This window comes from Strigops habroptila, chromosome 6 (genome assembly GCF_004027225.2).
Source record: "Strigops habroptila isolate Jane chromosome 6, bStrHab1.2.pri, whole genome shotgun sequence".
Classification (NCBI taxonomy): domain Eukaryota; kingdom Metazoa; phylum Chordata; class Aves; order Psittaciformes; family Psittacidae; genus Strigops; species Strigops habroptila.
This window is the reverse complement of record NC_044282.2, coordinates 67,823,388-67,850,246: the sequence shown is the minus strand read 5'-3', so window position 1 is coordinate 67,850,246 and position 26,859 is coordinate 67,823,388. Positions and strand designations below refer to the sequence as shown.

Sequence of the window (26,859 nt, the reverse complement as noted above, 5' to 3'; positions counted from 1 at the left end):
CCTGTAGTTCTGCAGAATTGCCTGTACCAAGCCAAGAAAACTTCGCTGCACAAAGCTAGCACCTAAAACAACAATAATCACAAGTTAACCCCATAGCCAGGCTTTCACAAGGCTCTTACACATTCAGATTCAGTTTTACAACAAGAAAAATTCACACACTGAATTCATTTTCCCACTAGAAAGAGACAGGGAATTGCATATTATGCTGGAAATGTATATGCCAGGGGGGTTGCTGTGTCTCAAATGCTCTAGTCCTGGTTAGCAACTATGAATTCAGAGGGACCACATGGAGTAAATACATTTCCCCATAGTCAAACTTGCACTGAACTACATGATATGGTCAGCAGCTGTGTTTTTCATACTTTTTTCATACTTTTCTTATGGGAACAAATTCTCCTGTTCATTTGTAGACTGTGGTGAGCAAAGTCCTAAAATTTCTTTTAAAAATAACCAGCAGCCAAAACTCTCGTGCTGCAGAAAGAAAGGCCAGATGAAGCATTTAAGGATCTACCTCTTATATCACTTCTGTAGCTACTGGCAAACTAAAGCTGACATGGAAGTAATACATATAAACCTGCAGGCTGTCAGAATGCTCTGAATTTAATATAATTAGGAATAAGAGCTGGAAATGTGTATGTGACAAAATATGCTTCCTGTGTGTGTACTTCCTGGCTGTTAGAGGTGACAAGAATATGAATGTTAAAATTATCTATACCATAATTACTGTAATTTGTACTGAATAAAGGTGAAGGCTATAATCACATGCTTGTATAATAGTATTATAAGGTTTACACACAGAAATGCATTCTAAAAATACTTTATTTTTCCTTCAATATTTATGTAAAGATACATGACTAAGGCTAGCAAAGTTCCAGGCCAGAAAGTAAAAATTAGGGTCTGCCATTAATTTGGGATTTATGTTTCAAAACCTATTATCTAAATGCTTTTATAAATACTTCTCATTCTGCCAGAAGTACTATTTTAATACACATCATGGCACATGCTATTTACAAGTACATCAATGTTGCAAACAATTTTCATTTTAATCTGTGCCCAAATATTCCCTTACCTCAAAAAAAAGCTTTTAGAGTACTTATGCATTCTTGGTGTTTGCCCTAAGGTTGTCATATTAAATTTGTTACTCCTATTATGTTCTTCCATTATGTAAAAACAAAACCATAGTACGTATTCTTGATTATTAAAAAGTATAGAAATTTGGTAGTTAATATCCAGAAGCATCCTCTCAATCCAGTCTGAACACATCATTTACTTCTTCACTGGATGGAATTTTCAAGTACAGAAATACATCTTTAAATATTGCCATGGACTTTGCTCACTAAGGGTCATAATGTTCCTAGAGGCTGAAAGAACCTGAATGAAGAATCCACATACAGACAAATCTAAACTTTCTACAACGAGATAGCAATTGTTGCAAGATTTGTACCATCAGGTTCACCACTACATGCTATACCCTGCTCTCCCTAGTACATGTAATTTTAAATTGCATCTTGGCCACAAACATCCTAAACATCAATCTCAACAATCACTGAACTTGTGAACCAGTTGGGACTTCGGTCACTGCAAGATCCAAGCATTGCAGGTTTCACATCAAACTCATTTTAAATATCATCTTAGAAGCTTTTAGTTACAGTTACAATGCTTTACAATACTTACAATTGGACGCTAGAAGCACCCAAATGTCCAGAATTTTGCATTCAGTGTGAGCGTACTACTTAAATATCATATATTAATTAAATATACAGTTGCTTATGCCAGTAAATGAGAAAATCCAATGGTAAATCCAGCAGAGCTTCAGGCCGGTCAGCTCTGATGCAATAAGCTTTAGACTTGTGCTGCCAGAGCGGCTCGTAAGCTCCAGGAGCTCACTAGTTACATGGCAACTGGCTTGCCAGCCCTGCAAGCCAAGTACCTCAAAGTTATTGCTTCTTCATCCTTTTCCCTTTCAAAGTAATCCCAGGAGACTAACATGAATTTCCCATTTAATGAAACGCTACAGCTGCACAGTTACAAACCAGAATCAGAGCAGCCAGACAGCCAAGATCCCAGCCGAAATGCTGCCCTACGGGCTCCGCACAAGTCTGCTGCCTTAGTGTTCTGTTCCTGGTTTAATTTCTCTGTTCCTTAGGAGGAAGAACTCTGCATCTCTGATAAGACTTTTTAAAATCATTTAATAATTACATAAGTAGACAGAAATTGCCTAATTATCCCTAAGACTAATCAGGAGGGGAGGGGGAGAAGAATAAAAATCCACAAACCCCCACCAACCATGTCTTGAAAGTTAGTCAAAAATTGCATTTCTCTGTCAGTGATCCTGGACACTGATCCTGGAGAGAATCTTCTCCAGAATCCAAGAATGCTCTCCTAAAATCAATGGCTTCACCTCAAACTCAGTCCCTCAAAATTATCTGTGCCAACACTTCACGTTGAAGGTTTCTTCCACTTATTACTTATCAAGAGCACCAGATGTATGGACCACTTAAAAAGGAAATGGAGATCCTTTCCTGGCAGTCACCCAAAAGAGAAGTACAGAGGCAAAAGGAAAGGGCAGTGAGATCAGTCAGTGGTGGTTACATGAATAGTTCATGCCTCTGGATTCATCATTAGAGAGCTGAATTACTCCTAACCAATAAGTGGTACTAGAAAACTACTAAAAGAGAACTTAAAGAAAGGATCAAAAAACTGATTGTTCTATTTTGATAGCAAACATATACATAATATTTTGGGTGGTTGCAGCGAGTATGGATGGATGAAACTGGACCTGGCTTCAGTGAGATACAAAACATTTCTTCTCTCTCTTCCAAGAAGCAAGATACTTCCAGTAAAAACTGGACAGTCCACTTTTGAGCTCTGAAAAATCTGAAATATTTAAAAATATTAAATAAGCTTGCAACAAATGTTTTTAAATCAATATATTTTCAAAAATATTCACATACTATTTCTGAAAAACTTGAGAAATCTTGTGGTGAGTTTCAAGCAATTCTTACAGTATGCAAAGCAAAGAGCAGCCTGTTAACTCCCAGCTGACAAGAGCCTCGAGTTCAGCCAAACAGAATGATACTCTGTCAAACAAAGAGATGTCTGATAAGCAGAGGACGTTATCTTCAGAAATGAAAAGAAGGAATACAACTCTCATCTCTCATTGACACTACCAATGAGAGCCTTTCCTCCAGAACACTACACTAAAAAAAAAGAAACCAGACAGCATTTTTTCCTAACAGTTATAAAATACAATCTTTACTGTCCAATATTAGTGTACCTGAAAAATCCTGTCACCCAAGCAACAGTCTCTAACCCATGATATTGAATCCATGACATGGATGTGTTACTGCAATGCACCGTGCACATTCTTTTCCCTGGTGGGAGTGACATATAGAGGTATAGGCAGATCACATGGTAACTTTGGCTTGAAGGTTTAAGTTTACATAGATGTTACTGCTGTCTCAGATATGAATATTATACATCCATTCAGTCATGTAAGATGACAAAAACCAAACCAGCAGAAGAGGAGGCTGGACCAATTACAGCCTAAAATTCCTTAAAAAATTATAAATCCTCCTTTTGTATTTTAGACTGTGAAAGATACAAATACATGTTTATATACAGACCTCCATACCTCAAACGCAAATACACAAATTATTACATTCTGTTAAGTATGTTAGAATTCAATAGCTTTGGCACTCCTGCAGAAATCTTGCCTACGTATGTATGTCCTTATCTCCATGAATGAATCTATGAATGCAAGCATACCTCTTAGCTTCTCTTTGGCAGCTCTCCCTGGATTCACTAATATTTTAAGTCGAGAATCCCTATTAGTAATAGAAATGCCTCAATTGTAGGTGTTTCCCTTAATACTATATAGATTTTTATGCAGATGGAAAGAGGTTTTAAGAAGACTGACAAGGTCAATAAGCAGAGCCTACAATGAAAGCCCCACAAAACCTGGCTTAGATGCCTGGATGCAAGTGAGAATTAAGGACTCCCACATGAAGGAGTGACTTCATAAACACTGGATTTGGGTAGGGAAAGACAAGTAGACCATCGTTCCCCTGCTCTCTTTTGAAAGAGGGAAAAGACAAGAAAATGGTAAGAAGAGAGCACTGAACATCACAACCATGAACTGGTAAGAAAAGATTGAGAAGGAGGGAAAAAAAGAGAATATTACTCTGAAAGTTCTCTCTATCAAAGAGACCATTTACTCCTTTTTCTGACTAATAACAAACAAAAAGTATATTCCTTTACAAAGACTGAAACTGAAAACCAGTATGGTCTTAATTAAAATTCCAAAAATAGTAAGAGAGTCATTAACAATCTAGCAGCGTAAGAAAGCTGAGGCTGGGCAAGTGACAATCATGCAGACTTCAAAACACAGGCACAGCTAAATGCTTGGTACTTATCTGCCACTGGCACAACCTCATCCTGCTACAGCTTCTTCAGTCTTTCAAAATTTGCATGTGACACATTTCACTTAGATATTCAGTTGTCAGCAGCCACTTAACTACATTAGAAGAAATGTGCAGGTATATAAAATATACGGCATACTATAAGACTGGAAGACATTAGATAGTTTCTGCTTCTGAAAGAGATACTTTATTTTTTTATATACCTTCCTAATAAATCAGTTTGCCAATACATTCCTTTGGGAACTCAGTGGCAGCAACACGAAATGCAAGATCAGCAAATTATTAAAATACTGATGTAGTAACTCAGAGCTGAGCAACTAATGAGCTGTAAAGTTCACTTCTAAAAGCAGGACACTCATACATTAAACACGTCCACAGTATTATCACTGTTCATTATAAATATTAATTTAGAGTTGGATGGTGAACTATATGCAAAATAAAATTCAACTCTGATGGATTCTGATAGAGTTGCTTTTAAGGATCAACTTTCTTTGGAATAATGTACGGTAACCAAGGATGTAATTTTGCCAAGTTTGGTATTAAAATGCATTTTAGCATCACGGTGATTCCCAAATTAGGTCAATGACACATGAGCAGAAGCAGATAGATGATTTTCAATTTACCAAACAAACTGAACTCCTACTCATGTTGCAAAACCAATCAAAAAATTACCAGATATTACGGCTATTTTAAATAAAGATAAAAATATGGGAAGCCATCATTCACATATGTGACACTGATGATGACATTCCTTCAAAGAAAATAAACATCAAATCTTTACTACAGAACATGACACTTCATCCATCACAATGTGCTCTCCTCTGATAAACAAGGACACAGTTGTTTGTAGAAATACTGATGAGTAGAAGAAACCAACTGCATGTTAGGTAGTTTCTTCTGCTCACAAACTTGCTGTTTCCTTGGGGTGCCTGATGTCTCAAATCAGTAGACACAACACAACAGCCTGTACTATGTGAAACAGAGAAGACACCTACGCTGCAAGGGTTTCCAGAGCAGGTACTTTAGTGACAGTACCTATCTAAAAGCAGCAGATGACATGATCAAATGCTTATCTTACTTCTCTTGAACTTCAGTGTGCTTTGTACTTAGCAAAGATACACGTACTTGAACCTTGCTAATAATTTATTGAAGGTTGTTGTAGAGGCTTGATAAAGGCTGGAAGAAGATACTACTAAAGCTATCTATCTATTGTTTCAGAAAGTAACATGACTAAGCATTTCTTTCAAGTATATTAGAAGCCAAAACACATTACAATTCTTCTCCAAAGTGTATTGTATTTTATGGAAAGTTATACTGACAAACTTCTAAGACTCGGTATTTGCCCCAACAACTTAAAAAGTTGTTGAGAAGGGAACAGATAACTTAGTAAAATATACTGTAATGCATTTCCTATGTGGAAATTAGAGATTCATTCATCTGCATAGTTAAACTGATAATTCCATTTATGTACTACATGTGAATCTCAGTAATTCTACGTAAGACACAGACATATGGCAACACAGAAGTGTCAACAAGAAACAAATGGGCACATTAAACTAGAGAATGTAGTGACCTTGCAAAGCATGACCACAGAGAGAAGCTAAAAAAAAGAAAAAAGCAGCAGAAGAAAATTACCTATATAAGCAATTACCTATGAAGTGAGTAGTGTAGAGAATGGAAAATATAGAAAAAATCCACAGGAAGAATATTCATCTAACTATTAATTACAGCTAAAACAACTTCAGCTGGGAAGACTCCAAATGAAGAAAACTATGTACCTTTACTCTAGGCTGAGATTTTTTCTCAGTTATATGCTCTGTCTGTTAAAGTCTCTCTGGATGACAGACTTTATTGTGACCTAGTAATACCACTATGTTCTTATGGTTCTTCAAAACAAACAAATAATCCCCCAAAAACCCCACTCCCTCCCGGAAGACCAGAAAAGCCTGAATTTGTACTGTGAATCACAAATACTTGATTCAAAGAGGTGACCTTAATAGGCTGCAGCACACGGCACCTTTTAATAGTGCCTTTAAGAACATCAGATTCTTCCTGAATCTGATTACTCCATCCAAGAAAGGAGCTGATCTCCCTCTGACATAACTAAAAGCCAAATTCAATTGTTCCTCAATGGACTGTCAGGACTGATAACAGACTCTGAAAAAGACTACTCAAATACATTCTCCTAAAAAGGGAAGATCAGTCTGCAGAAGGATTCAGGTGGTCCTTTTCTATTTCAACTGGACGACTGCCTAGCTGCTTTTTCAAGAGTTAGATGCAATTAGGATATTACTGCTGACAGGCTGTAACTCTAACATCCAAGAGGAAATGGCAATTCATTCAAATCAAAAACATGATACTGATGTTCATTCACAAGTAATATTTTTAAAACCATTTGTGGAAAGAGAACATTTAATCTTTCCATTCAAAACTCATTTTTACCTTTAAAAATTTTCTGACGATCAGAAAAGATGACCTAATTTTATTTTTCTTTTCTCTTTCTCTCTCTCATTTTTTTTCCTCCAAACTTTCCCTTAGATATTTGGCACATGATAGTTTCAATTTTTGCTTTTCAATTTGTTTTGGAATGGGAATGATCTTAAGTCCCCAAATCTCCAGAAAACACAGATCTACATATTTTACTCTTTAAAACTCAAGGATTCGATTAAGATTTTAGCTCAAAAAAATTCATCAATGAAGACCAAGAAAGCATTTACACACTACTGCACCTCTCTCTTTCTTGAACATGTTAGTGTTTTTCAATATATTGCCCATGAATATGTGACCCAGGCTTCTTTACTTGTGCAACTCTCAAATCAGGATCATTTCCATTGCTTGAACAATTTATTTCTTTCAATATCCAAGGGAACAAGTAGAAAGGAAGCAAAATGTTAATGATTAAAAGTTAGATACGGAAACCAAGAACTGTAATTCAAAACAAAAGCTCAGTGCAATGAACTAAAGCTCTGTCAGGCACAGCTCCTCATATCCTCAATACCCAGTGTCTCTGAGGTGGTCAGAAAGATCAATTTTCCATTTTGCAGAAACCTGGAAGCCACTATTACAACAGGGTATCTGTGGAACAACGCTTTTTAAATGAGGAGTTGTCAGGATGACATGATCTGACTGCAAGTATCTTGCAATGAACAAAACAGCAACCTCCAGGGAACACCAGGCAGCAGTAAAGGGAATTAATGGCTAGAAGCAATACATGGACTCGCAGTTTCACTGCAACATCCATCCTGTACCTAGCAGCTTTGGAGTTTTAAACTGCTGAAGGGGTTGCCAATCTTACTAGAAGCATGGAGCTGAGAGGAATCATAGAATGGTTTCAGCTGGAAGGGACCTTTAAAAGTCTAGTCCAATCCTCCTGCAATGAGCAGGGACATCTTCAACTACATCAGGTTACTCAGAGACCTATCCAACCTGATCTTGAATACTTCCAGAGATGGGACATCCACCACCTTTCTGGTTAATCTGTACCCATGTTTCACTGCCCCTACTGTAAAGAAAATGCTTCCTTCTATCTAGTCTAAATCTCACCTCATTTAGTTTAAAACCATTATCCCATATCTTATCGCAAGAAGCCCTGCTAAAACGTTTGTCCCCATCTTTTTTACAGGCCCTCTTTAGGTACTGGAAGGCTGCTCTAAGGTGTCCCTGGAGCCTTGTCTTTTCCAGGGTGAACAAGCCCAACTCAATCTGTCTTCACAGGAGAGGTGCTCCCACCCTCTGAACACCTTTGTGGCCTCCTGTGGGCTCACTCTTAACAGGTCCGCATCCTCCTCACGTATGAGGCCCCAGAGCTGGACACAGTACTGCAGCACTAGCCTCTGGATGCTACCATCCAACCAGTTCCTCATTAACCACACCATTCGCCCATCAAATCCGTATCTCTTCAATTTAGAGAGAAGGAAGCTGTGGGGGCCATGTCAAAGGCCTTACAGAAGTCCATACAGACAGCATCCGTAGCTTTTCTCTTGTCCACTGATGTAGTCGCTCCATCATAGAGGGCCACTAGTTTGGTCAGGCAGGACTTGCCCTCAGTGAAGCCATGCTGGCTGTCTCTAATCACCTCCCTTTTTGAGTAAGCATCATCCAAAAAACTTATTTTCAAGCCTCTACCTCCACCCTTTTCTACAAAAGAAGTTTTACCAAAACTTACCTCTGGGTACTTCAGCTTTAAAGTTTTATGCATTTCTCGAAAACGACTGTACCGCCTGAATACTGTCCATGTCTCATCCAGGACTGTTATCTGCATCAGATAATACAAAAACAAGAAACAGAAGTAAACCCACAGAACACACAACACAAAAAAACATGCAGTATATAAAGTTTTCAGATTAAAACAGGCAATTCTTAGTTCTCTTAAATCCATTAGGGTTTGTAAGCTCACTTCAGTTTTCATTCATTACAGTGGCAGAACTGTAATTAATAAGGAGCACTGACTGCAAAGCAAAAAAAACTACACAATTAATAAATACACATTTCTCAGACACACAGAGTTCATTACTATACAAAATGGGATTCCAATTTATTATGTGTAAATAATTCTATATGCCAGTTTTCAGTAGAAGATATTCCTTTAAAACACTCTTGGTCTGTGTCATCAATATGTTGATGAACATCCCATTTATATAGGAAGTTTCATTAAAATCAACAAAATCACTCCTGTGAATAAAGCACACAGCAACAGGAGTGAAGGGGGATGGCAACCCAACCTTACCATCGGTTATTCACAAAAGCCTCACTAGAACTGAGAAACCAACAAAAATATCAGGGAAAGAAAAATTTTCACTGCCTGAAATAAAGTGAATTGAAAGAAATATGTAAGCGGGTCATAAAAGTGCTGTGACTGAAGCCTTTGATTTTACAACAAAGTCCTTCTAAAGCTCTGGTGATCCAAGGCTACCAAGAAGCAAAGCTGCAGGGAGAGCAGGCATTTTTCTACACCAACTAGCAGAGCTGAAGAAAGTCAGCCAGTATTGCCTGAACCTGGAAAAAGTGTTGCTTTTTTAACCTAACAGGCCTAATATGTGATATTACCTCTGCCTAGCTATGATTTTATGCATGAAGATCAAAATAAGCATTTTCATAACACACACTCCATGAAGACACAGGCTGTTTCATCTTAAAATGACTCCTAAAATTAACAAGTAGTTCCTCACTATTGAGCCTATCAGAAAGTTATGGAGGTAATGGAAGTTGCAATGGAGTAGGATATCTCAGTAGGAGAAAAAGAGATCAGAGCAATAACACCAAAGGAAACCAGCATCCAAGCACCATTGTTGACAAGTACTACTCCACGCTCACAACAAACTTATCTCTGCTCCACTCTTCTCCATCCCTGCTGCCTTTGCTGCTGTATACAGAACAGGGAATTTGGGGAAGTGTTTTGGAAACCAGAAATTGTTCTGTGTCTTATGACATCAGGAACCAGGCTTGGTTTTCTTTGTCCCCTATTTTTACCTCTATGTTTAACTAAAAGATGTAAGTAAATAAAACTGGCTTTCTCAAAACTTTTCACAAACATTAAAACACAGGTCCTTCTAGCACATGTCCACAATTCAAATTCATTATTTCTCATAAAATTCATCTTTCATGCCACCAGTAAGCTTAACTGCTACTAGGACACTTGCATGATGGCCTACATTCCCTCAACATGTTGTTAAGAGTGTCTCAAACTTTACAGATCAAGTGAATGCATTTAGCATGCACAGGCAGGTTTTGCTAAAAAAGTAACTATTCAGGAATACGCACGTTACATTCATCTCGATTAACCAATTAACCATTTTGTTCTGAGTAATTACTTTAATGCAGCTTAGTGATTTCAACGTTGAAGTAAACATTAGAGTGCAATGGATAATCATAAGGATGTTACTCATTCCTGCATTCTTTTTGCTTTAATTCTGTATTTTAATTTTTCTGAGTCGTGGAATTTTGCTGCAATAATTTCATTTGTACATGCTTTGTATTCAAAAATGACTTCTTTTTTCCCTAGGGTTGCCACAGCAGCATGCCTTTAAGGGAGCAATCTAGCACAAAGCATTCAGGACTTTCCCAGCTACACAGCCTGGGGAAGAGCATATATGTCAGCTTGCCAATGATGTTGTTGGCTGTGCATCTGACAGCTGTCTAGGTGATAGCATGATACCAAACTTACCCAAATCAAGTTGCCTGCAGCCAATTATTTATTAGCTCTCTTCTACAAAGTTTAATAAACAACTTGTTAGAGACAGAGAGGAAGGAAAACGGCAAAGCCATACATCTGTGCTGCCTAAAAGGATTTTCTCTGGAGTGTTTTCTGGTGGCTTGGTTTGATTTGACCCAGTCCCTGACTCTTTGTTTACTTTCCTAATTCTTGTAATGGGAGGTAATGCATTGCAAAATTCTGTTGTTACTATTCATATTATTGGAAAGTGAATTTCAAAGCTAAACAAAATCTTCACCGGTCCCCAAAGCTCAGCAATAATGTTATTAGGACAGACAGATCAAACTCCACTCATATAAAGAGGAGAATTACAGCACACCTGGCAGAGCAATAGCATTTCTAGAATAAGGCCTTTTACTCCTACAGCTGAACCTTCCAGTCTGGGCTGGGATTCTTTTCCCCCATTTAAAAAAGCTGTATGACAGGCTACATGCTCTCCAAGTATGGGATGGGGACATATGAACATCTTCTGAACAATAACAAGTAAAGCAAATTTGAAAAGCCCTGATAGAGTTGAAGGAAGATGGGGCTTTTTCTTTTTTCTAATTTAGGTAGATATGGGGCATGCATCGTTTTCTTTAAGAAGTACATATCAATGAGCACTGCTCCTGCTTTACTCCAATTCTGCAATAGTTCACTGAGCTCAGAAAGAAACTTAGACTAGAAATAGGGACGTGCTGAGCAGACACACCACAGCATTTGGCTGAACAGAGCTGTCACTGGACGTGGAGAAAAGCACTGCTTTGGGGTGCATCTGCATGGATCTTCTCCTCTAGAGAACTTGCCAGAGATGACTGAAAGGCTTGAAACAAGAAAAAGCCAGTTTTGAAAGAATATCAAACAGGATAAATAAAATGAGAGAACTGAGAACAACGAGGGAAAGAGGAATGAAAACGAGAAGGCTTATCTACAACTTTCCCTCTTGCCAGAGGATCCCCTGCAGGGCTGTGCTTGATTCCAGGCTTTGTTTCCATCATCTGCTCTTGGGAGACCCTGCATGCCTTTATGTGAGCTGGAATTCCCCTTCCCTCCTGCCTCGCTGCTCCTTTTGCTGTCCGTAGGTACTGTCTGCAACCACAGGCACTGCCTGGAACAGATACCAATGTCTTATCGATGCAAAAGCTCTTCCCACATGCTGTTGCTAGTACAGCCCTGTCTGAATATTCTGCATATCACAACAACATGAAAGGAAGGGGAGAATACAAGAATAGTTTTCTGGTATTCTAATTCAGCTCAAACATAAATATGTTTAGGCCTGATTAAGTTACTACTGTTCCATCATGTCTTTAAAGACAACAAATAAAACTATCACTCAAATGGAAGGTTTTTTGGAAACGTATCTATTCATACTGAATACTTAATAGCAGACCAGCACAAACAGCTCCATGGCATGTCTTGCTTGGAAAGGAGAAGGTGCTATCTTAACTATAACACAGCATGCATTTGTTTCTATTTTGAATTCTCTCCAATAGGCTCTCATGGGACTTGCTCACCATCTTAAAGTAGGATCTGTATCCAGTGGAAGAACCCGAGTGGGCAGACCATCTTGCTGGCCCAATACGAAATGTTATATATGTCTAGATGGACAAGATGCTGAACCTGCACTAAAAGAAAGTATTTTTGGATGGTATGTTAGGGTTGAAAGACTTATGAGCTGACTGTGATGCTGCCAAGAAAAGTCGAACTCACTCACTCTCTTTTGGCATATAAAGGAAATAATCTTTACTATTGCATGTCACAAGAAGAAATGTATATGTTGGTTTTACTTAGAAATTTATTATATTTGTTCCTTTATACAGCAATATGCCAGGATTTAACTACAATGACTAGAAACATCTGCTGAAGAAAACACTTCTGAGATGCCTAGGATTCAAAGGACTGTCTTACAATTCAACTCAATCATCCCTTGTCCCTTTGTCAGATTTCCAAGTGCTGTTACACGCAAACAGGTCAGCCATCCATTTTCCCCAGGAGCAACAGGAGCCTTGGTGAAGAAAGTTTATTTGAGACCTCGCAAAGGACATGAGATAAACCATACCTCAGCCTTTCCCCTAGTCTGACACATTCTGAGGAGATCACCTGAAATAAATCTGAATAAAGTGAGGCTGAAATTCGGAATTATTTCAACAACTTGACATTGTGTCCTGACCCATCAGGAAGGGATGAAATAAACAGATACATGTTCTATCCTCCCTGACATGTCTTCCTATTTTCCTGATTTTAAAGGGGAGGCGGGGGGGAATCACTATTCCATGTATTCTGATTTCCCACAGAATAACTGTAGCAGCAGCAGAAGATTAATACAGATCGAAGCAGAGCTGGGAGCTCTGCAAGGGAAAGGTTTAAAATACAAAAGTTTGTGGAAAGTCTGTGGTTTGTAGCTTGGAGCCAAATCCTGACCACAGCAAAAGCAGCCCACTGTGACACACAGGGACCTGGAGGGAAAGGTAAAAGCATAAACAGTTGATTGATTTGTTTAAGGGAATGACTGTAAGAAACACCCCAAAGACTGCCAAACTAAGGTCCATAGGAGCTTCGGTAAAAATATTTAGTGCTCCAGTGAAGTTGACAGCAATGGAACACAATTATTAAAGTGATAGCCCATTCTCTACCCCATGTGTCATTCATTTCTTTGCTTTGAACTTCATCAAAGCATTTATTTAAGCAGCACTTTCTTTATGAGGCAGCCTAGAGATGGTACAGGAGAGAGAGAAAAGATTGTTGTGGCAAGTATGATAGAACAGCCATTCCATACACACTGCTCTTAGCTTGAGCATCTGTCCATTCCATGCTATTACTGAGGTTAGGGAGCAAGTCTTGCTTCTCACAGAAACAAAATACAAGCAACAGACCTGCTGGTGCCTAGTTTGATATGTATTTGTATCTCTCCTTAAATATATCCTCCTGTTCCTTCCTGGTTATGAATCCCACCCTCTTTCAACACTTTTCTTCTATGACATTTCCTTCCAGGTAAGTCTGAGTCTTCATGCATATACTTTTTTAACTGCTCCTTCATCCTAAGGTCCTGCAGATGCTTACATGTGTTCTAGGGATGAAGGGAGAATACTTGGAAGAGAAATCGACCAACTTACTAAAAAGAGAAAATACCTTTTTACTTTATCTACCTTCACTAACCCATTACCCAGTTTAGTAAATCCCATGTGCTGAAAATAGTTGGAAAGTAGAACAATCCTTGGGGAAGTTCCATATGCGCTTAACTCTTCTCTCAGCACCTCTTTGGCTCTGGGCTTTTGCTGGCCCGAGGAAATTCAGTTCAAAGTTCAAAAGACAAAAGGAAGTATTCCATCCATAAATTGTGCAGTATGTTTCAAGATGAAAATTTAATTAGCACAGAGCTAAGATCGCCCATCTTAATAAAAGCCTTTGTAAAAGAGAATGTGAGCATAGTTCAAAAATGGTCCTTCACACCATGAGGGCAGGTCACTCATCCAACTTTCACCAGCTAATGAAGCATCTGGCAGCACATTCAGTGAAGGTGGCTGCCAACTCTGTCTCTGATGCCATGTACATCAGTTACGCTACATGTCCACATGCACTGGGAACACATTTCCAATTAGACTTCACATCTTGCTTTGAAAAAACACTGGCTTAGTACCAGAGGAAACAAAATGAATATGCATTTTTTCCAGCATTTCTGCACAGATCAACTGAGGAAGCCACTAGAACGGAGGGGAAGCAGTTTGGAGAAGTGAGACCCTGGAAATGCGGTGTGGGAAGAACCAGAACAACAAAGTGAGCCTGAAAGGAATCAAGTTTTTGTTGTGGAATGTGTAAAAGACTTTGATTATGCTTTCATTATTACAGGTAACTATTTCAAGTCTAATCATTTGTATACCTGACACTCACATCTCAATAAAGGGCTTCCCTTCAACCACTATGCATTTAATCCTCATTTCTGCAACACTTTCAACTGAATTATTTGAATTCAGATCTGGAACTGCTCACCCCAAGAATATGACCACCAACCTCCTGTGTACAATGATCCACTTAGACAATGGAAAGAGAACCAGAAATTGCACTTAGTGGAACAAAAAATACAATTCATTGGGGTCAGTAAGGCGATTTCTGGAACCTGCAGATTCTCAGGTGTGTTTCCAGCTGCTGTTTCTATCTATCATCTTCACTAACTGTGATGCTGACAACGAACACCAACAGTCAGACAGAGCAAACTAGCAATGATTAAACAAAAGGCATTCATCTATTAATACTGTTACTATGATGCCACCATTGTACAAATGCAAGCAATGTGTGTACAGAGACTCCAAACATTAAGGAGAAGCAACTGAAAAGCACTTACCTTTATTTCAAACTCATAGTGTTCATCCTTTCCCTGCCCACACAGGACATAGCGTGGAATACTAATTTTAATTGGGTCCTTTAGGTCGTCTGGATTTGCTCCCAGTGAACGACAGACCATCCGCTTTCATGTGCATACCAAATAGGGAGAACAAAGGAAAACCAAAATCACTACATAAGGAAAAAGAGAAAAGAACTTCACTAAAAACGAGAAAATGTTCTTGGCCAGAAGAGCAGGGAAAGAGAGCATAGAGGAGGCAGTCATAACTTCTAAAATGAAGGAATTATTTGAAAACAAAGTGGTTCTCCTTTTATAAGCTAATCCTAGCATTTTTTTATGCATGAAAAAAATTAAGGTGAAGTGTCCTCAAAAATACTGTTGCTTCTTTGAAAAGGCATTTTCGGCTTAGATATCAAAACCAAGGGAAAGCAGAAGACTTGCTCTTAACCCTCTTAAAAAATATATATATATATTAATCAAGCCTTCAGAGTCAGCTATATTTTTTTTATGTCTTTATCTTTATATAAGGAAGCCTGTTTACAACATCATGCATAGCTGCAGGGGATCTAGGCAAATCAGAAAGCTCTTAGGTTTTAAAAATCCAAATTAATTTTATAATTAAATAAAGTATAAATAACATAGCAATCCACTGTCAGAACAGCTTCTTACTATTTTCTTTAAATCACATCGAATTAACAGAACACTCAACTATGATAAATTTGCATGGTCTGGACAAAACAATCTAAAAAGGTATCTGTAATGAGGGGCACATTCCGCGGACTAACTGCCACATGGAATCTGTAACTCTTGAGTTATGTCAAAAATAAAACGTTTTTGCAACTGAAAAGATTAATGCTTTGCAGTGACTGTGTCCAAAAGGAGCATTAAGCATTTACAAGTGAAGTAGTACAGAAACTGCCTTTTCGGAAGTCCTCCACTTTCTGAATTGAACATATTTGGTCTGAAAACCTTAACGAACTGGTACTTAAAAAATAACAATACCACGACAAATATAAGTTAACAATAACAAAGAAATACCATCACTTCAAATTTTGACCATGTTATATATTTGTATTTAAACAAGCTATCCATCACTTGATCTGTAACTGTATTCTCAACATTCATTTTCAAGCCTTTAGCAGCTACCATGAGGAATGCTGCTTGGTCAAAACTCTTCTGTATTGACCAACATTATCTACAAATGTGAATATGGCTCAGATTTCTGCTCATCAATACTTGGTTTCTTTGTACCAACTCCTGGTGATTTCCAGTACACATGATACTGTGTAGGAGCTGGAGAAAAGTCTGAAACTCATTCATAAATGCCTCTCTTAATGCTGCATGTTTCAGAGAGCTTTTTGGCATCCTCACCTGGCTCTCAAGAAGGAGAGGCTGTTATTTCATTACCAGTCAATTATAAATGCCAATGTCATTTCCCTTAACATGAGCATTAGTGAAAAAGAAAATACAAAGGAAGTGAATTTTAGTTCCAATTAACTGACTTTATCTAGAAAGTGCTTTCCACAAACTTTCTTTTTTTTGTGAACAAATCGTAAAGTTTGTGTTTGAATGGGAAAATATTTTTAGCAACCTCTATTTACACAATAAATAGTTTCTCTTCTCCATTTTGCCCCTCCTTCACTTCTCCCCACTTTACCGGCTTTTCAGCAAAAACCCATTTCTGGAGTGTAGAAATGTAAGCAATTCTTTCCTTGGGGGAAAAGAGGAGTTCATTGCCTTGACAACAATATCATCTGTTTTAAAACAGCAATAAAACCATAAACTCACTCTTAAAGCCACCTCTGTCAACAAGTAATTTATTGGCAGACATTTTCAGAGAACTCTTACAAACACCTAATAGTCAGAGAGGAAAGTAATCTCAAAGTGTTGTGAAAACCATGCCCTAAGACATTAAATAATGGTTTGATATTCATAAACATCAATCATTATGTTATACTTCATTTACAGTAGAATAAAAGCCATAGCTGTGAAGTTTGGGATTTCTTTTCCCCTATAAAAGTGCATAATACTCATGGATCTAAATACAAAAGCAAACACAAAAGAGGAAAACCATGTTATCAGACACACAACATTTAACTTTGGGGTATAATCTGAAAAGGAATTCATTGCAGAAATTGCCTTCCTTTAACAGCCTTGATTAAGACAGTCCTCCCTGATAACACCACTCAATGCTAACTTTCGTCAAGGGTCAGAGGAAATGCCTTGGTGATTTCAATAAAGGAGCCGCACTTGAACTGGACTGACACGATGTTACACTCAAACTCCTAATTAGTCTGGTTACTCCATGTTCTGTGAGATATTTGTGTATACTTTTTTTGTTAAAAACTAAAACCATACCTCAAAATAACATGACACAATTTGCTCACCTTTGGACTCCCTTAAGGTAGTAGAAAGTTTTGTTGTGATCAAAAAAACCCCTGTAATTGTCTATCCAAACCAACTTTCATCCTTCCAGACGTAACTTCCTCATCCAATGCAAGTTATTTCTTTTTAAATCCCACGTGAGTTACATTATCATGTCTTAACATATGGTAAGAACAAACGGGAAATGTTCTTATACTAGTAGAGAGACTGAAGTCTAACTCTGTCTAGTAGAAGATTGCACCTCTACTGGCAATATGCTTACACAATTTAGAATTTCAGATTAGATACCACTGTTTTTTCTGCCAAGGACCATCTTCCTCAAACAAGGCAGATGGCACATTCAAGCAACAGGATTCAAAAGGTATTCAGCTCCCTTTACAAGGGAAGAAGCAAAAGAAGGGATACAAGAGCTTATTTATTATTTGAACATATGACAGTGATCACTGGTAAAGAATGACCTTGTACTAAGCTAAAGGCAAGCCTCTACTAATGGAAATATTTTACTAATGATCAATAGTTCCATTATTTATTGGAATGTAATATTAAAGAAACTGTAAAATACGCAATCTCATGGCATCAACAACCCCATTAGTAAGCAAGCAGAAAAAGAGGGTAGTCATGCCAAGCCCACTGTATGGAGAGAACTCTAGTTACTCCATCTGTCAGGCAGTATCCCCAGTTGCTAGCTATCCACTTAACAGCATGAGAAACACATACACACGTGATAAACTCCAAAGCGTTTGTCTTACCACAGGTGCAGTGGCATAACCAAAGGTTAAAATGCTATTTAAAGCACAAGTAATGTCTGTTTATACCCTTTAAAAAGCATCATTTTCACATCACATTTTCCCAACATCAAGGGAATATAAAGACTTACTCTATTGTGGATGAGTACAAGTTAACTATTTGGACAAAATAAATAGGAATGACTTAAAGCCATGTATTGCTTCCCTTCAAGAAAAGGAGGTGAGGAGAAAATCTAAAAGGAGTATTGGATGTTCTTGGATGTTCTCTGCATTTTTCTTGTTCTATTTCACTGATTCCACATAGCCTACACTCTCTTAGCCCTGGGCAAAGAGGGCAAACCCAGGAGAAGAGAGATACGGCAAATCCATCAATTCCTGGTAGCTCAGTCAACACTTCTTTTGCACTTGTGAGAAATCTTAATGCAAGAGTGAATTACTCCTTAAATGCAAAACTCTGAAACAGAAAAGAATTGCCAATGCTATTCTTTCCAAAATTGTAAGTCTAAAAGCTATAAACATCCTCAGTATTAAGAGCATGCAATGAATGTAAGATTAAAATAGTATTTCAAATGTTTTGAAATATTGAGATCAAGGGTGTGAAATAAGTGAGAAGCATGAAAAACAAAGATACTCAGAAAGATTAAAGAAAAGGTCATCAAGGAGGAATGGAGAAGACATTAATGAAGACAGATAGTAGACAGAGGGAGCCAGAAAACAGAGCCAAAATGGAAATCAGGACACCGCTGTAATTACAGTTTTGATCCACCTACCACATAAGATAGAAATATTTAATTTCCTCACTTTCCCGAGGAAACGTATGTACAGTGTATCAGAAACCCACAAAAGGCAAGCACTCAAGTAATAATTATTTTTGGTAAGATGTGTGTATCCACCCTATGGTATTCCCTTCCAGGCTCAAAGGACTCTTTTGCCTATTGATTAAAAAAGAAAAATTATCAATATTCATTAGCCTCTTATTTTGAATGTATCTAAACGTATTTGGATTTCAACACCTAGTCAGATGCATAATTAGCCAAATGGCTTCTTCACTTGAACTGAATGTTAATTTCCAGACTTCCGAAGGGATATGCAAACTGCTTTGACGAATTGATGGGATGACTGTCAGTTGAGTATTTACTTCTTTTTCACAGTATTTAGAAAAATCAATTCCTGAATCAGATCCAACCTTGCTCCTTCTAGAAAACACAAGTTCAATTTTTGTGAAATTCTCTTTGTCTGGCAGAACTACACATCGGGTATCATTCAAACTGTACAACTGAAGCCTGTCAAATTGTGATTCCTGGCTTGAAGCATCCAAAAACTTAGGTGCAGGATAAAAGACATTACTTTCCCTTAAGAGACCTATATGAGTAGTTGTAAGAACAAGAGCTCTATACACACTCTGCTTAGCACAGTCTACTTTCACTGAGGTATATAGCAGTACATGAACATCACTTAATGAAGGTTTAATATTTCCCATATTTTCATGGAGTAAGTAAACCAGATCAGCTAATTCAGTTCTAAATTTACAGGACAAACGTATTCCATTTGAAAAAACTAAGTCATTTACATCTGACGTCCAGTCAAGTGAAATCTGCATCAAATCATCTTTCAAGAGCTGGTGATTTAAATAAACAGCATCATCCTCATCCATTGTAGAAATCAAAATGCTCATTAAGTCATGGCAAATTCTTTGAGTGAAGTGTTTGTTATAGGTAAATATTGTGAGTAAACCATCTTCAGCAGAGCACAGAAGATTAATATTCTGTCCAGCAAAGCCAACTTGAATCTCCTTTATAGTGATGACGGGAACCCCACAGAACATTGCCAAGGAACTGTGGTACGTGTCTTGTTCAACTGATGAAACAACAACATACAGAAAAGAACTGAACAACAGCAAGCAAGCAGGTTCTGGTTCAGGTTTTTTACAATTGCCAACAGCAAGCCAATATATACCTTTCAACTCCTCCATTCTAATACAAATTTGAGGTAAGGCACAGGTCAAAAATTCCAGCACTTTTTCCGGAGAACAGACCTGAAGCTTTAAAAAGACATCAGGAAAATGCACAAATTTCTGTTTTAAGACAAGACTGTTTTCCAGCTCTTCCTTTTCACAACAGCATACAAATCTTCCAGAGGGCTTTCTTGCACAGGCATCAGAGATTTCTGTTCTTGCACACACTGTGATAGCCTCTTGCACAGGGGATTCAGGCTGAGCAACGTTTTCAGCACGAGCTTTGGCGTCATCCATAGAGGGAGACACATCTTGATTCACATCTGACTTGAAGAATACATTTACTTGCAAGCTTCTTATAAATGGCAGATTTTTTATTAATGATACTGCTTGTGCACATCTCTCACTCCTGTCACACAAACTTCCCAACTCCTTAATTGGTTTAGAAACCACTGCAGTGTTGAGCAGCTGAGTACTGGTATCTTTGCAAAGGCAGGAAAGCTTGCTGAAAAGATGTCCTAAACTGTAAGTGTGTTCTGGTCTCACATCAAAACAAGAAGCTGTTGACTTAAAAGACATCAAATCAGAGGCTTCTTGTTTTGGAAGCTGAGAATTACTAGACTGGTCTTCGATTGTCGAGTACACGGTCTTAAATGGACTGTTTTCTTTACAAGTTATTATTTCAGAATGCACATTAGGCTGTGAAAAGAGAAGGCACGATGTGCTGTTAAAGCTAGCCTGCTCATTAGCACCCATTAAGGATCCTACAGGAGACAGCTGTTTCAAGTGGGAACACTCAGATTCAGTTCTTGAGCTGTCACAATCCGGAGAAGTAATTATTTTATCATCAAAATGATTGAAATTTTCAACCTTGCAGAGTGAGTAAGCCACATTATTTAAGTCATGACTTTGTAAAGAAGTAGATAAAACATTCTGATAAGGAACATTTTTACTCTTTAAAGTATTAATATTTTTAGAGTGAATTAAACTAGTTTCAATGTCACAACGACATGCAAAGCTCTCCTGTTCTGAATCATTCCTTTCATTCTCAAATGCCTTCTCTGATGTAAAAGGGGAGGAGATTCTTCCAGAACTGGAAAATAAATCCCACATCTCTGTATATGCCTTCTGCCTTTTACAGTCTCTTACTCCTGCGTTTTCTCCACTCAACTTGGAAGCACAAATAGCATCTTTAGACATAAATGGAAAGCCATAATGTGGCTGCCACTGTTGACTTTTCTGTTAAAAATTTCAAAAGAAGAAAACAGAAATGTCTTTATAAAACCTTCTGATCTGAACATTTCTTAGAGGATTGATTTTGATTAGATTTGTACAATCATTCAAAACTGATACGATCATTGTACAACCTCTCAAAATTGGAGAGAGAAAATCCAACAGAAGTGATTGAGGCCTGATTCAGGAATGGTTGATCTTCCCAGCTCACCACTGCTTTTTGTTTTACAGTATCCATTTCACCTGGTTTATATTTTCTGCACTCGAAAAACACAGGAAAGTCAAAGGGTGACACAGAAATTTATAAGCCCTTTAGTATTTTTCACATATGCACAAAAAAATAATCCTATACTATCCAAGATAGTGTAAGAAGTCCAACACAGTTAAAAAATAACAGTGTAAAAGCAAAAAAAAAAGTCCAAATTAGAGGTGTTGCAACCCTGCTACTATTAAGGTTTAAATCCAGAAAAGGTATTTAGGATTTACACACCAAGACAAGTAATTAACCATGTTTCAAGTAGAAGTTGGGCAACCAAATATGGTGGGACAGGTCTAAGTCTCAGTTTAAAATACAGGCATGAATCCTCCATGACAAAGGCAAACTTGCCCGATGCTTCTTGCTAATACTATAGACACACTCATAGTTGTTCATTGTGAGTCAAAAATGTGAAGTTTTCTGAATTCAGATAATCTCTCCTCACTAAATGCTTTTATCCTCTAAAGCTCAGGAAAGGGATACTGTTCCAACTTAAGAATCATGACAAAACAAGGAAGAAAGATCCGCAATAACAACACACCTTTCAAATAAGGAAAAAGCTATGCCAAATCTGAAAAAAAAAATCACTTTAATTCCAGCTGACAAAATGCATTGCTGCCTCTATGAACCATTAATCTTGCCCATGAATTCAAAATTCTAATTATGCAGCTAAACATTAAGAAACTTAATTACAGGGCATGCCATAATTTAAGACAACCATTTCATTCTGACAAATTATGACCTACCTCATACTTCAGCTTGCGTTGAAGAGTGCCATTATTAAGCCTCTCATTATCCTAAGAACAAAAAAGGTACAGGTGATTATTAAAAAGAGTGCCTTTCTTGTGTAAGTTCATTTAAAAGTACTCATAGGAAGAGACATTCTTTTTAATAGCCACAAATAACTATTTTCTTCTTAATATTTATTACACCACTAGCTTAGAAGTCAATCAAGCCAGTCTTTGGATTGATTAGATCACCAGTTCTTAAACAAGCATTTGCTTGCAAGTACAAACAATTACTGTTCTTCTTGGATGGAATTTTATCAATGTATTTTACAGACATAAATTATTTATTTTATCTATGAGCTTTCTATTGCCATTTACACACTGTTCCCTTAAAAAAAAAAATAAAAATGGAATACAACATAAAACAGCCACTAGGGGAAATAAAGACGATCAAATCTAAAACTGATGGGATTGGAACTAGATGATCTTTAAGGTCCCTTCCAACCCAAACCATTCTATGATTCTATGATCCCTGATTTACTGGTTACTTTGTTTGGTAAATTAAAATCAAGTAAATATAGGAAAAGATGAAAATTATTGAACAACAGAACTAAATCAGTGGTTACACAAGGTGCATGGAAGGTCAGGATCTCCTACTTATCTCTGCTCACCTTTAAACTTTCTGTAGACCAGGACAGGCTAACATCGTTATCCTCAGCTTTATGATGAATATTCTGGAGCCTTCTCTGCACTTCTTGCTCAATAAAGGCATTTATCCTTCAAGATATAGCAGGGAGCCGGGGGGAAGTATATTGTTAGATAAAAATCAAGACAGGCTAAAGGGCTCTTTGAAACACTTATGAACCCTACATACTGCACAAGTCTTAATTAGCAGGCTTAACATTAGACCAGTTTTATCCCTCCTTAAGGTTAACATGGACTTTTGAGCAGTGTTCAGTTAACAGGTAAAGGTTAACAATTTGTTATCACAATTAGACAATTTAATGCGCCACAGGTTGAGACACTGCTACGCGTACAGCTGTACATACAAGTGGCATTGGGGGTTAAAGCAGAGAAGAAGAAATAGAAGGCTGGGGTTGCAACTTTAGTTACTTAATGGTTTGCTTTTATCCCTTTAATGATACCGGCAACTTGGGCTAACAAAGGTTTGGTCTTCGAACAGAAGAAACGTTCCAAGAGTTGATACTAACAACTGCATGTATAAGCGTAAAAAGAACAGATATTAAATAGATTTTAAGTGACACCAGGCAGCTGCCCTATTAAAAAAGGCTGAAGACAATTTCATTTACTTTGTTGCTTTAAACATATATAAAGGAATACCATATGGGCAAGTAACTAACTGTAAACACAAAACAAATTTAAATACATTTTAGCCTACAGGTTTCTAACCCTCCGTTCTAAAACAAACTGCACCAGAGCAACAGATTAGGCTGTTGGTTATTTAAAGTAAAACACAGCATAACAATTTTATTTCCAGACTAGGCGTTAAGTACAATTTCAGTATTTAATTAATAACCAACCCTGGCAGAACGATCTTTCAGGATATTTCTTTTCTAAAGCTATTGGTTGCATTCCTACCAAAGCATTGCAGAAATGCAGGTTACCTACCTATCATCAACTAGCGGCGCAGCGGGTGGCTGTGGCTTTGTTGGAGTGGTAGGGGAGGTGGTATGGGAGAGTCTCTCTTCTAATGTGCCATGATTTCCTTTCTGACCATCACCCTCATATATTTTTTGCTTCAGCTGCTCGATTTCCTGGTCCAGGCTATAAAGAGATCTTAAAATGTAATTTGCTTTGATTTAGAGTTGATTCCCATAGTTCTTACAGAAAGTACTGTACTTACACTGGGATATATGTACGTAAGATTGTAGGTATTCATATTTATGAAGATGTAAAAATCCTAATTTTTCTCCAAGCATGTTTAGACAGGAAAATAGACACAGCTCAAAAAACATTACAGCAGCAGTACTGTTAAATAAAACAACTTCAATAGCTTCCAATGCAAAAGGTATCTAACTCAGCACATTAAATATTAAGACTATTAAGACTTAACCTATCTATTACAATCACTTGAATAAACTTTCCTCATTACAGAACTCTGGCAATGACCTCACTTATGAGCTTCCAGTGCGAAGTAAATGAACAAATGGGGGAAAAGAAAATTAGAAGCTCAAAATACAGCACTAATCTGAAAAGAAAAAAGACAACCTAAAACAAGGATGTGGCAAAACATAAGAAAATCTTTAAATTGTGTACTACACATATAAATCTTATTTTCCAGTTATTCCTTTGGTCTGTATATACGTTTTTGAAAGTTTACTTACAAAATAAAACATCTAGCATTTATTTTATATATACCTAATAAATCATCTTTTGAAATGAAAACCTCTTCACTTTAACAAATAAGTGTCCTACTAGACAGATTTATGCACAGAATATTGGAGACTGGATTTTTGAGTGAAAATGCCTGACGCATCTAGTATAAAATAAGAAGCACTTCTTGCAATATTTATCACTTAGTCAAACTAAACTGTATTATAACGAAGTAAGCTGCAGAACACACTTTTCACTTGCAATGCAGCTGAGGTTAGTTTAGTAACACAGTAATAACCTTCCCCATTTCTACTACAACCTTTTTCTCTAAAGGTAACTCTTTTTCTAGAGGTTGCTTGAAAATTAAAGGATAAAAGAAAAGAAGTTCCTGCAAAAGCAGGGGAAACCAGGCAAAGTTGGGATTCTACCACTTACCCTACAACTGCATATATCTAAATTGAAGTACAATGCTACAATGACTTTATTCCATCCTGGAGGTTAAAACAGAAAATTAAAGAGATAACAATTGCTGAGGCTTAGGCTGGAGTAAAGCAGGCTGAATTGTTACTTCATTTTTAGAGTACTTTTTGCAGCACTGCCAGAAGTCATCTGTTTCTTTTGATTAGCAGCAAAACAATCTTGCATCCTGAGGGAAAGTAGATAGGAGATGGCTGATGGATTTAGAAGAGTGTTTGCATCTATGGAAAATCAATTTAACCACAAAAATCAGAATTACATTAAAGGAAAAAAGCTTATCTCTTGATTTGTAAACATCCTACTATCAAAAGATATCACTTCCTGTAGCTATAAACTTATCCAGCCGTGTGATGCATCCACCAGTAAATACACTAAACTGCACCTTGCCACTTGTGAGCAATATATCCCATTGTCTCAATGGGGACTCTAAAGTTGCTTTATATTAATTCTCTTGCGCAAACCTCTGCCAGTAAAGACAAAACATATATGTATTATTCCAGTATAAGTTAACTTCAAATTACCATTTTGGGGATCATCCCTGAAGGTGAAAGAATTTGAGCTAACATACTATTTAAACTGGAAAAAAACCCTTTTTATCCAGTTATGATGGACTTACACTAATAAAGCATTTCAAATCAATATTGCATTTAAACGTTTTCAGAGAGTTAACACTGATCTGAACCAGACCACATAATCCCATTATGGTAGCTAGCTAAACAATAAGAAACATAAAATTCATACGCTTACTATAGCATCAAAGACATTGTGTACTGTGAAGTGTAAATTCAGACAGAACAGCGATAAGCAGCCTGAAATGTTTAACATACTAGCATGTATCTTAAGATTTTCTTGTGCCTCAACATTCGTAAAAATATTCTGAATTGAATTTTCTGGGCCCTGGGCAATTGACTAAAAGACTTCAAAGTTTTATTCAGTTTGCGCAAGAGGACTTTAAAGTAAACAAGCAAAAAATCAAGAGGGAAAGAAAAAGAAAAAGAGACCTTTTCACTTCCTTGGTATCTTTTCTAAACCTCAGTCCTCCAGCTGACAACGTGGGTTTTTTACTTATCACACAACCCAGCAATCTCTTGAGGGCTAAGCTGTCTATTTTTGTGGAAACTCCAGTTGTTTATAGCTAACTTTAGTCAAGCGAGATGCTCAGAGTAGAAAACGAGGTGTTTATGTTCAAGACAATTTTGAAAAATAATGGCAATATCCACAACAAAATGATGAATCAGTATTGAAAATGCTTAACTAAAATCTACACAATGTAGCTCTGAAAAAGTGACCTCTACACAGGGTATAGAAAGGAACCATTCTCTTCTGATAATGGTTTAAGAGGAAAAGGATACAGAAGAGCTCTTCAATTTGGCTATAGGCAAGTTTCTTTTTTAAGGTGGTTTTTCTAATGAAGCATCTGTTTGAAGGGCTTATAAAAGAAGAGTCAGATAATTATTGGAATATTAAAAAAGCAAATGACAAATGCTACCTCAAGAAAAAACACTTCATTGTTTCATCAATAATCATGGTTTTCAAAGCTCTAGTATGAGCAACTCAGACAACACATATAAAAATGGCAATTATGCTCTCATTCCATACTGCATGGATTAAATGCATTGATCCCCGTGGATTTTTGTTCAGGCCAAAAATAAAAGAAAAGATCTCTTCCTCTTCTTCCTCACAGAAAGGTCCTTCCTTTCCTGAATCACTTTTCTCTGAGCCTTCCATACTTAGGCTGAAGATTATGCTACCAGATATGTGTATAACCGATGACATTGCTTCTGTCCTTAGAAGGG

At 37.3% G+C, this 26,859-nt stretch overlaps 1 protein-coding gene across 6 annotated transcripts in view; it reads right to left on the bottom strand.

Annotated features, from left to right (window-relative positions):
* Positions 1-26,859, bottom strand: part of KIF16B (kinesin family member 16B) — a 143,375-nt gene that overhangs the window by 32,960 nt on the left and 83,556 nt on the right. For 3 of the 6 annotated variants that reach the window (XR_003991893.1, XM_030489904.1, XM_030489906.1), the window contains 5 exons: positions 23,882-24,049; positions 22,924-23,029; positions 22,271-22,321; positions 14,951-15,073; positions 8,587-8,676 (listed from right to left, as the gene is read on the bottom strand). Coding sequence is in view for 4 of the 6 variants with exons in the window: in XM_030489904.1 (XP_030345764.1) it covers positions 8,587-8,676; positions 14,951-15,073; positions 22,271-22,321; positions 22,924-23,029; positions 23,882-24,049 (538 nt within the window). In the remaining 2 variants the exon portion in view is untranslated. Of the gene's footprint in view, positions 1-8,586; positions 8,677-14,950; positions 15,121-22,270; positions 22,322-22,923; positions 23,030-23,881; positions 24,050-26,859 lie in introns of all 6 variants that reach the window. The other 3 variants (XM_030489905.1, XM_030489907.1, XR_003991894.1) reach the window with 2 other exon arrangements.